The sequence below is a fragment of the Carcharhinus amblyrhynchos genome, chromosome 31 (assembly GCF_965287045.1).
Source record: "Carcharhinus amblyrhynchos chromosome 31, sCarAmb.v2.hapA, whole genome shotgun sequence".
Taxonomy (NCBI): Eukaryota; Metazoa; Chordata; class Chondrichthyes; order Carcharhiniformes; family Carcharhinidae; genus Carcharhinus; species Carcharhinus amblyrhynchos.
Window position 1 is genome coordinate 11,292,593 of NC_137354.1, and position 12,324 is coordinate 11,304,916.

Genomic DNA, 12,324 nt, shown 5'->3' on the forward strand with positions numbered 1-12,324 from the left:
AGTTGAGAACAGCTTCTCTCACTGAAAGTGACATTGGAATCTGACTTCACTACAGCGCTGGTATTTTAGTTGGCTTTAACAATGCTCCTTACTGACTGATCTGTCTCTCTCCCTTGAATGTGGCACATTTTCCAGCTTGACTTTCGCAAAGCCTTCTCTACCCTGTTTAAACGAACCCCTGGTTATTAATGAATGCATTGATATTGGGATTTAAAAGATCGTTTACGTGGTAGCAGAATGAAGAAATGTCAGCTGCCACTTTCCTTTCCCAGTCTTGCTTCACTCTGCTGGCTGTTAAGGATTTACGGCAAAATCATTTTTATAGCTCCTCTTTCTGATCAATCAGAAATGACGTTTAATCTCACAACCTGCCTCGTAAATTTGCACATACTTGTTCTGAAGCTGCCCTATTGGACAGAAAGAAAAATCTAGATTTTAAACAACATTTCAAATTAAGCAACTGTTGACTCATCAAGAAATGCAAGAATCGAACCTTTGAGTATTTTGACTGTTAATGGGAGTTTACAGGGCGGCACAGTGGCTAGCATTGCTGCCTCACAGTGCCAGGGACCCGGATTCAATTCCCAACTTGGGTTACTGTCTGTGCAGAGTCTGCATGTTCTCCCCATGTCTGCGTCGGATTCCTCTGGGTGCCCCAGTTTCCTCCCGCACTCCAAAGATGTGCAGATTGGAATAGAACCTACAGTGCAAAAGGAGGCTATTCGGCCAATCAAGTCTTCACTGACTGCGAACCCACCCAGGTCCTATCTCCGTCACCTCATGCAGTTACCTTAGCTAGTCCCCCTGACACAAAAGGGCAATTTAGCATGACCAATCCACCTATCCCACACATCTTCGGACTTTGAGAGGAAACCGGAGCACCCAGAGGAAACCCACTCAGACATGGGGAGACTGTGCAAACTCCACACAGACAGTAACCCAAGCCGGGAGTTGAACCTGGGTCACTGGTGCTGTGAGGCAGCAGTGCCAACCACTATGCCACTGTACTGTCCCCAAGTTAATTGGCCATGATAAATTGCACCTTAATTTCAGGGGGTTAGTAGGGTAAATAAATGGGGTTATGGAGATAGAACTTGGGTGGGGTTGATTGAATGGGCTGAATGACTTCTTTCTGCACTGTAGGAATTCTAACCACGCAGTTCGCTACTACCATTTCCCTGCACTGATCATAGTCTTTATTTAGTGGAAGCTTTGTGACACAGTGATAGCATTCCTATCAGGTTCCAGGTTCAAGTCTCATGCCAGAATTTGTTGGCCACAGAAGGAGAGTTCAGCATAGTTCAATGAGCAGATAATCAGTTTGGATGTCCTTCCGCTATTCCCCAAAGTGTACAAAAAGTGTGTGTGTGTGTGTATGTGAAGATGCGTAAGGGAAGCAAGTCTTCATTTTCAAATACATACCGAATTCCTTTGTCAGTCGCCATTTGTGACGGTTCAACTACTATGAATAAGTTTACTCCTTTATCTTTCTAATCATAACCACTCGTATTGATGATTCTACTATCTTTACACATCTAATAAGGTAAACCTATCCAGTCAAACTCTTCCTTAGCAAAAGACCTCAAATTCAGATCATTAGTTTGCATTACCAGCTATAGAATGGGTCCCACAATGAAATGCCCTCCTTCCTAGGAGTTTTCAAACTAGCAAAATTATCTCTAAGTTGTATATATTTACAGGCATATTATCACAGGAACAACTCCGTTTACATTTACCAATATCAGCATTTAAAATCCCAGTATTAGAATTTTAGGATTTTGTTATCCATGTGTAGGTTCATCAGGATACAAGTATGAGACCACAACTCTTTCAAATTTGCTTATGAATATTTATTAATACAGACAGTGACTATTCTAAAGAGAAGTAAATATTCAACATTGTATTCCCTTAATAATGATCAGTTACGATCAAAGATGATTATAACATGACTACTAAACTTTAAATTTGCTTACAATACCTAAATCCATCTTAATTAATAATTGGATACTCAAACAAATATTGATTTGAGGAAGATTATACTCACAATCTAGTATAATTTCTTTAGGGTGCCTTGTCTCAATCATTAAGGGGAGTTAATGGTAAAGACCACCTTTTGTGCCCTAAAGATGGCTGACACATGTTTCTGTTTTTGTCTGTCTCTGTGTTGGTTTTCTCAATATGAAGTCTCACACCACCAGCTTAAAGTCCCAACAGGTTTATTTGGTAGCTGCCCCTTCATCAATCAGGTGAGTGAAGAGTTGAATTCCTTGTAATTGAGTCTGTGTCTATATATGCCCTGTTTGTGACCCCAGCTCTTCACTCACCTGATGAAGGAGCAGTTCTCCGAAAGCTTATGCTACCAAATAAACCTGTTGGACTTTAATCTGGTGTTGTGAGACTTGTTACCGTGCCCACCCCAGTCCAAAGCCGACATCTCCACATCTTGGTTTTCTCAAGACATGGGCTTTGTTTCTGTGGTTTATTACAACGGGCTGGCATTGTACATTTTAGCCTGCAAATACAATTTTTAAAATTAGTTTCATCAATCATTTGTTTAGCAGTCATTTCATGGATTTTTGGTAGTCCTGTTTTTAATCATCTAATTTCCATCACAGATAATTGGCTGTGTTCCACCAGTAAGATACTCAAGCTTCTTATGAATTTTTTTGCTTCTGTGTCATGTCTTTCATCAGCTTCTTGGCACAAGTTCAAACACTGCGAAGTGTACTTTATTTTCTCAATTTTCATTAACACTTTAATTTCTTCATTAAATGGATCACTTTCTTTCGACTTGAATAGTTGTAGTTAACTTGTAGAAACCACCTTCCACTGTTTATCCTGTCAATGTCTTTCATCAGCGTAAAAGCCTCTCATATATCTTCCACTTATTCCTCCCTGTTCCCTAAGCATGACGGTGCAGCAGGTGGCAAAGAAGGCAAATGGTATGTTCCCCTTCATTGTGAGAGGTTTTCGAGTACAGGAGCAGGGAGGTGTTGTTGTAATTATACAGGGCCTTGGTGAGGCCGCACCTGGAATATTGTGTGCAGCTTTGGTCTCCTTTTCTGAGGAAGGATGTTCTTGCTCTCAAGAGAGAGCAGTGAAGGTTTGCTATCTGATTCTGAGAATGGCGGGACTGATGTATGAGGAGAGATTGACTAGATTAGAATTTTTTTGCTGGAGTTCAGACAAATGAGGGAGGGGAGGATCTCGTATAGTTTTATAAAATTCTAACAGGATTAGACAGGGTAGATGCAGGGAGGATGTTCCCAATAGTGGGGGAATCCAGAGGTCACAGTCAGAGGATTCAGGATAGACCATTTAGAATGGATTTGAGGAGACATTTCTTCTCCCAAAGAGTGGTGAGCCTGTGGAATTCATTACCACAGGAAGTAGTTGATGCCAAAACATTGAATGTATTCAAGAGGCGGCTGGATATAGCACTTGGTGTGAATGGGATCAAAGGCTATGGTGAGAAAGCAGGATTAGGCTATTGAGTTGGACGATCAGCCATGATCATGATGAATGGCAGAGCAGGCTCGAAGGGTCAAATGGCCTCCTCCTGCTCCTATCTTCTGTTTCTACATTTCTACATTTCCAAGGAAGAAAAAGCTTAGACTTTCTTCAAAACTATGATGTTCCATTTCCAAAATATTAAAATATATAATCAGAAGCAAGAATATCTGATGACAATGAAGATTGTTATGTATTTTTATCACATTGTTAGTTTTATGTTTGTTACTGGTCTGAGCATAGTATTTTATTCCTGGTAATTCTTCAGGTTCAGAATCCAGCAAACTGATAACTGGCCTATTCTGAGATGGAGATATGCAAGGGTACAATCACAGGATTAACGCAAGTTGTTATTATTATAATAACCCACTCACTGTTTCCACAACAAGTATTTTATTGAACAAGATTGCACAGTTGTCCATGTTAACTTTCCCTTCACTTGGTCAATAGCACCGACTCTCAAGCACCCTGTCTGTAGGGACAGTGTTACAGGACAGAACTTGGCAAAGGACAATGAACATAAAATTAATAACACCCCGCACACTCACACTGATTCACATTTCAGACAAGAAACACACAGTCTGAACACAAAATATGTTGCAAAATACATAGAATTTATCATCAGTTTCCAACATGAAATACATCTGTACCTCCTTACTTCTCTAAAATATGTATTTATGTACAATAAATAGCTCTTGGGACTGTACTGACTATACATATATATTTGACTTTCCTGCAATCTATTCTGTAAAATATGTTTCCTTTGTTGCATAATCATAATTTATATATAAATAAAGCAGGAGTGCAACACTCCTGATTTTGGAACAAAAATAGTTTTATCTGATTGGCATATAGATGTACTATGCAGCAATTACTCATAAATATTTATAGAACAAAGCACACCACATATCTTGACTTCTGTAAGGAAACTGTGAGAACACATCCATCTGAGGTTATAGCTTTACATCCTATTGCTACGACAGCGTGTACAAGAATACACCCAGAATACACTCACACCAAAACATGTGAAACATTTATAGTCAAGCTCACGTTCTCCAACTAACACCACATTTTTGGCACAGAGACTCTGAAGTTTGCATGAGAAACAAATGGCCAGAAAAAATAATATTTTGTGCGGTTCAAATGGTGTGGCTACCAACATGATTCAATTCTTTAATAAACATTTTACCACAACAGCACAGAACAAAGTTCTTCAATAAACAAAATACATTCTCTTTGTACATTACACAAATGATGAGGGTTAGATGGCATGGATGTAATTACATCACTAATGATCATGTATTTGGCAGACCAGCGATTGAGGTTTGATAAACAACACGGATATATTTCCCCATTTTCTATGGCAAAAACATACAATTACAGTAGAGCGAATGTTATAATTTGACTTGTTTATAATCTTTTCGGTTACGATGTATGAACGGAAGCAAGTTGATGTGTCATCAGATCCTTTTACAAGCTGCAAATGGACTGAGACTGATGAGAGTATGCGATATTGCATTGCATAGAAACATGACCACTTGTGCATTTCACAGCCCAAACAACCAGTGTGGGGACTTCTAATGGCATGGCTTCCTTCCATTGTGAACTTTCTGGGTTGCGTTCCCCATGAAATTTTGCTTGGCTTTGGTGTTGCACTTTGCACACAGCTCCTTCATCTCCCCGAAACTCTTCTCCACAGCTTTCGCAAACATGGCAGAAGAGGTCTCCCTGCAGTCATTGAAGCTGGAAATGCAGAAGATGATCTGGTCCAGGTGTGCGTTGTAGGCCACACCATAACCATCTGGTACCACAGGGCCATAGAACAGAAAGGTTTCTGATGTAGTAGTTACCTGTAGGACAATGAAAGACAGGGAATTAATCATCGTATACTGTGTATAGGAAGCGAAATTGAGTGAATAGAGCCACCCTTACATTTATCTGTTCCACATTCCCATGACGTGGGTATTATTTAAATTCAATTAAATTTAAACAACAACCTTTCCACTACCCCTGTGTAAAAGTGCACACACCACTTTGTGACTTTGTCCCTTCAATACAATAGCAAATGTCCATAATAAACTATTCATAGACATCCTTGATAAAGGGCGAACACAGTGGCACAGTGGTTACACTGTTCGCTCATAGTGCCAGGGACCTGGGTTCGATTCCAGTCTCAGGTCTGTGTGGAGTTTGCACGTTCACCCCGTGTCTGCATGAGTTTCTTCCAGCTGCTCCCATTTCTTCCCACATTCCAAAGATGTGTGGGTTAATTGATTCAGCCTTGCTAAATTGCCCCTTACTGTCAGGGGGATTAGCAGGATCAATACGTGGGGTTACCTGGAAAGGGCCTGGGTGGGATTGTTGTCGGTACAGGTTTGATGGACCAAATGGCCTCCTTCTGCACTGTAGGGATTCTATGATATCACTTAAGTGTAAAAACATAGAAGTTAGGAGCAGGAGGAGGCCATTTGGTCCCCCAAGCCTGCTGTGTCATTTGTCACAATCATGGCTGATCATCCAACTCAATATCCTAATCCTGCTTGCGCCCCACATATAGACTTGCTTTTCAATAATCCTCTCCCTCAAATGACACAGTCCTTTCTAGGAGACAGTACAACACAATAAAGTTTTGATCCACAATCCAATTCTTACAGAGGTTTCAACATGACTTATTAATAGCAGCAACACACATTTCTGACCCAGTTATGTAACTGGCTCCTGAGACAGAGGGGCTATGGCGAGTCTTACATCATTTGTCAATGCTTTAAACTTCAATTTATGTCTTTCAAGAATTTGAAAGCAGTTTACTCTTAGGGCCCTATTTTACCATTCTGATTCTAAGTGCTGGGCGGACTTGAAACTGGGAATCTGACTTTTAGACCTGTTCTCAGGCACCCCCATACGCACTCTGCCTGAAAAAGTATTAGCAATTCTGAATCGCACTGCACACTCCTGTGGGTGGGGCTTAACACACCCAAAACTCTGCAGTTCCAGCCGGAGTCTCTGACTGCGCATGTGCGGACGAAAAGATAGAATGCGGCTCCCCTGCCACACCCCTCCCAGCCCAGATAATGCCTCCTCTTAACCCCCACAGACATTGCTCCATACCCACAACATTACTGACCCCCTCATTACCCCCACCCCACTGCTACCCAGACAGATCGCGGGCCCCACCCCTCTCTCCACCCCACACCAATCACAGACAAAGTGGCAGCAGACTACCCCCCCCCCCCCCCACAGATCTCAGGCAGAGTGGCAGCGGCCCCCCCCTCTCTCCCGCACTGATCTCAAGCAGAGAGCCGTTGGATGTTTGGCACCTACCTCCTCACTAACTGGACGTCTACGGAGCATGTCTGTTCCATGCCAATTCTGGATGAGCGAATGCAGTGGTAAAAGTGGGGGTGGAGGTAGTGGTGTGCTGGTAAAGTTGGGCTTGCAGCCCATTAAGTCGATTTAAATGCATGCAAATATATTTAAATGGCCGTCACGCCCGTTTCGGGGGTGGTCCAGATTGCGGCCATTTTTGGGCCTTGGTAAAGGGGGAACCAGCGCGGAGACGGGCGTGGGTCGTGCTACTCACCTCATATCCAATTTTACCAAGTTTTCGTGCCTGAAAACGGGCACAACTTGATGGTAAAATTGGGCCCATAGTGTGGAGATTTGTGCTGTATCATTGCGGGGAGCATAGGATGTAGACTTCTAACCTGCAGTGGCAATATGGTATTCCCCCTGTATACTCTTACTTAACCAATACAAACTAATTAAGGAATCTTGGTACAGTCGTGCTTAGACACTGACCTGGCTGGTTGAGAGGGCAAAATGGTTACTCATCAGGTATGTTTTATCGGTGAATAGTTCCGGTAAATCCGTTTGCAGTTCCTTTGCCATCTCCCGCAGTCCCAATAAGTGATTGTCTATCGCCATTCCGGTAATAGCCTAGAACATAGCCCAAAATATTCTATTATTTGGTATCAATTTATCAAGCAGTGAAATTGAAAGCCCTGGAAATTGGGCCCTGTAGCACCCGTTTTTCAGGGGTTACGTGGGCCAAAAAGTAATTTTTAAGAGTTGTTACAGCGCAGAAGGAGGCCTTTCAGCCCATCGTATCTGCACCAGCTCTCCAAATGAGCGCTTCACGCCGATCCATTCTCCTGCCTTCTCCCCACAATCCTGCAGATTGTTTCTTTTCAAATAATCATCTAATTCCCCCCCCCGAATGCCTCGATTGAAGCTGACACAGCCACACAGATGGTGAACACCAGGCCCTCGGCACTTGCTGTGTGGATGAGTGTTTTGGCAGGTCAGACATGTGCACGTAGCTCTGCTCAATGTGCATCAGCCAACCTGCTCAGTGAGGACAAAGAAAAGGCAATCTTTAATTGCCTGGGTTTTCAGAAGTTAGAACCGGGGACGCTTTGACTAACCCCTGGTAATGTTAAGTTTCACATTGTGGGGAAGTGAGGGTCTGTGCGATTAAACCCCACTCCAGTGTAGGACTGAGCTGTTTCTCCCTGGCCACCTCTTTGAGAGCTTCTAAGTACCATACATCCTCTAATATTACCGAACTCATGATTGCTAAGAGACATCAACACCACACCCAGACTGGACAGATCCCCTGGAGCAGAAGCCCATCCGGGTGTGTTCCCATGGGATCCCAGCTGTCAATTACCCCGGTGTGTCTGCGTTTCCCCCTGCCCCCCAGCCCGGCTGCACCTTCTCAGTTTACATCCTGGTTGCAGTTGTACTGTGCTGCCATGCGTTGCCATCGGCAACATTTCAAGATTGCCCAAAATAGGGAAAGGTTGAAACCGGGGCGTTTCCATAACTTTGAGGAAATTGCCAGGGCGTCTGATGAAAATCTGGGACTATCCTGGTAAAACCAAGACTTCTGGCCACCCTCTCCTCTAACCACAGCTGGAGCAACCATTAAACATTCCACAGATGTGGAGAAGAGGTCGGCACCCATTTGATGCCCTTGGTTTAGCCCGAGACAAGAAACCAGCCCCACTGGCGGGTGAAACCAGAGGGGGCAAGGCCTCAACATCAGGGGGAGCAGATTTAGGACTGAGTTGAGGAGGAACTTCTTCACCCAAAGGGTTGTGAATCTGTGGAATTCCCTGTCCAGTGAAGCAGTTGAGGCTCCCTCACTGAACGTTTTTAAGGCAGGGAGAGATAAATGTTTGAACAGTGAAGGAATTAAAGGTTATGGTGAGCGGGGGGATAAGTGGAGCTGAGTCCACAAAAAGACCAGCCATGATCTTAGTGAACAGCAGAGCAGGCTCGAGGGGCCAGGTGGCCTACTCCTGCTCCTAGTTCTTATATTCTTAATATCTGCAATGAGAAAACCTACAGCTTTTACCCCGATTGCGGAACCGGGTGGAAAATGGGCATTCCCAAATTTCTAGGCCATTCCTGTAATAGTGTTCCTGTAATTTATTAGTGTCACAAGTAGGCTTACATCAACAATGCAGTGAAGTTACTGTGACATCCCCTAGTCGCTACACTCTGGTGTTTGTTCGGATACACTGAGGGAGAATTTAGCACCTAACCAGCACGTCTTACGGACAGTGGGAGGAAATCGGAGCACCTGGAGGCAATCCACGCGGACATGGAGAGAAGGTGCAGACAGTGACCCAAGCTGGGAATCAAACCTGGTTCCCTGGCGCTGTGAAGCAGCGTACTAACCCACTATGCCACTGGGATGATATCTGTCTACATTCTCCCTCAATACCATGTTTTCTGCTTGCTGAAATGGTAGAGTGGGTAACGTGCTCCTGGTAAATGCCAATGTCAGATTTAACCAGGTGCCAAGGAACAAGAGAGGCTGGCGTTGTGGTCAGTGTGTTTTATCCCCTATCCCACCTGACTCCTCCACAACACAGGCTGCATCTCACCACTTACTGTTTCATAAAATTCCCAAAGCAATTATTAAACACTGGAATATTATTTGTATAATTTGAAAGTGAAGGGTCTTTAAATACAGTTTTATAAGTACTAAAGATTACTGGACACAGCCTAGACTTTGTGGCTGCATGGTTAGTTTAAAAGCTGCAATATTTTATGACAGGAAGCCAGGTTATTAAAACAGAAATGCAGTTTCCTCAATTGCTGTTGTGTGAGGATACATTGAATTCAAAGCATCAATCAGTATTTACATTAGAGCTTAAGAAATAGGAGCTGGAGGAGACCGCTTAGCCCTTCCAGGCCATTCCGCCATTCAATGTGATCAGAGCTGATGGCCCACATCACCACTGTTTTCCTGCACTATCCCACCGTATCTCAGGATATTTTCAATGTGCAGAAAGCTATTCATCTCAATCCTGAACATAAGAACATAAGAAATAGGAGCAGGAGTAGGCCATCTAGCCCTTCGAGCCTGCCCCGCCATTCAATAAGATCATGGCTGATCTGAAGTGGATCAGTTCCACTTTCCCACTTTCTCCCCATAACCCTTAATTCCCCTGTCTGTCAAAAACCCATCAACCCGCGTCTTAAATATATTTAGCGAGGCAGCCTCCACCACTTCAATGGGCAGAGAATTCCAGAGATTCACCACCCTTTGAGTGAAGAAGTTCCTCCTCAACTCCATTCTAAACTGCCTCCCCCTTATGTTGAGGCTGTGCCCTCTAGTCCTGCTGTCCTTTCTGAGCGGGAAGAATCTCTCTACCTCTACCCTATCCGTCCCCTTCATCATCTTATATGTCTCAATAAGATTCCCCCCTCATCCTTCTAAACTCCAACGAGTACAAGCCCAGTCTATTCAGCCTCTCTACATAATTCAACCCCCTCAACTCCAGTATCAGCCTAGTGAACCTCCTCTGCACTCCCTCCAAGGCCAAAATATCCTTGCGCAGGTGCGGCGCCCAAAACTGCACACAGTAGTCCAGCTGCAGCCTCACCAGTGCCCTGTACAGTTGCAGCAAGACCTCTCTACTTTTATATTCAAATCCCCTCGCTATGAAGGCCAGCATCCCATTTGCCTTCCTGATCACCTGCTGCACCTGTAGGCTGGGTTTTTGTGACTCATGCACAAGGACCCCCAGGTCCCTCTGCACTGTAGCATGCTGCAGCTTTTCGCCCTTTAAATAGTAATCCCTCCTACTATTATTCCTGCCAAAGTGGATAACCTCACACTTGCTGACATTGTATTCCATCTGCCAGGTTCTCGCCCACTCGCTCAGCCTATCTAGATCCCTCAGCAGACTTTCCACACCCTCTGCAGACTTTCCACACCCTCCGCACAATTTGCTTTTCCACTTAGCTTTGTGTCATCAGCAAATTTCGACACCCTACACTCAGCTCCCTCCTCCAGATCATCTATATAAATGGTAAATAGCTGAGGCCCCAGCATCGACCCCTGGGGCACTCCACTAGTCACCATCCGCCAATCCGAATAGCACCCATTGACCCCCACTCTCTGCCTCCTATTTGACAACCAATCCTCTATCCACGCTAACACCCTACCCCCAACTCCATGCCCCCTAACCTTCTGTAACAACCTTTTGTGCGGCACCTTATCAAACGCCTTCTGAAAATCGAGAAACACCACATCCACCGGCTCCCCTCCGTCCACCGCACTAGACACATCCTCAATGAATTCCAATAAATTCGTCAGACACGACTTCCCCTTAACGAATCCATGCTGCGTCTGCTCTCTCAAACAATTCTTCTCAAGGTGCCTCGCTATTTCTTCTTTGATGACAGATTCAAGCATTTTTCCTACAACAGACATTAAACTAACCGGCCTATAATTCCCTGCCTTTTGCCTGCTACCCTTTTTACACAGTGGCGTAACATTAGCCATTTTCCAATCTTCCGGCACTTCCCTGGAATCCAGCGAGGTTTGGAAAATAATCACTAAGGCATCCACTATCACCTCTGCCATTTCCTTCAGAACCCATACTCAATGACGGAGCCTCCACAGCTCCCCAGGGCAAGAATTCCAAAGATTCACCATCCTCTGAGTGAAGAAATTCCTCCTGATCTCAGTCCTGACTGGCCTGCCCCTTATTCTGAGACTGTGCCCCTCTCTCCCCTTCAGTGTCCACCCCACCTGTCTCCCTCACCCTCCAACCCCCACCACCCTCGGCCAGAGGAAACATCCTTTCTGTACCTACCCTGCCAACCCTATAAGAATTGTGTACATTTGAATGAAATCACCCTTATTTTTCTGAGCTCCAGAGAATAAAAGCCCAGTCCATTCAATCTTTCCTCATGGGACAATCCCAGGAGGTTGTTTGGTGAACCTTGTGGCATTCAGTCTACGGCAGATATGGCCGGTGTTCTTTAGCCATTCACGCCAGTGGGATTCTCCGGTCCCGCTGCAGTGAACGGAGATTTGGGTCAGTGCCAAATTCTCCACCCTCACGGGCGGGGCGTGAACAGTTAGAGAATTCTGGCTTATGATTTTCCAGCCATGCTCACCCCAAGACTGGTAAATCTTGCCCGAGATCAACGGACCTTTGCAAGGTCTGCCATGGGAATCAGAGTGGGCGACGGATGGAGCGAGCGCAGTTCAGCTGACCAGGAGAGGTCAGTATGATGATCCAAGACCAAGAAGTGGTTTTCATTCTTCTAACCTGGGTTCTGGGTAGCTATTGCAGTCAAAACCATCCGATGGGAAAATAAATAGCTCCATTTAATTTGAGAATAAAACTAATCGATATTGTTGATAATGGAACAGTTTTTCCGAGGTGCGTTTCGCTCGAGGATGAGATAAGTTGTTGCATTACCCAGCAATATTTTGCTTTGAGAAAAGGGTGAATGGTTTGATGCAGCTGGAATGATACCAGTAGCAGCACCAAGGGTGCAGAA

General features: G+C 44.5%; 1 protein-coding gene across 1 annotated transcript in view; it reads right to left on the bottom strand.

Annotated features, from left to right (window-relative positions):
- Positions 1 to 3,895: 3,895 nt before the first annotated feature.
- The window catches only part of chata (choline O-acetyltransferase a), a 48,446-nt gene continuing 40,017 nt past the window's right edge, over positions 3,896 to 12,324 (bottom strand). The window contains exons 14-15 of the mRNA XM_080215537.1: positions 7,309 to 7,446; positions 3,896 to 5,360 (exon numbers count right to left, since the gene is read on the bottom strand). Of these exons, the coding sequence (XP_080071663.1) occupies positions 5,088 to 5,360; positions 7,309 to 7,446 (411 nt within the window). The 3' untranslated portion in view covers positions 3,896 to 5,087. The remainder of the gene's footprint in view (positions 5,361 to 7,308; positions 7,447 to 12,324) is intronic.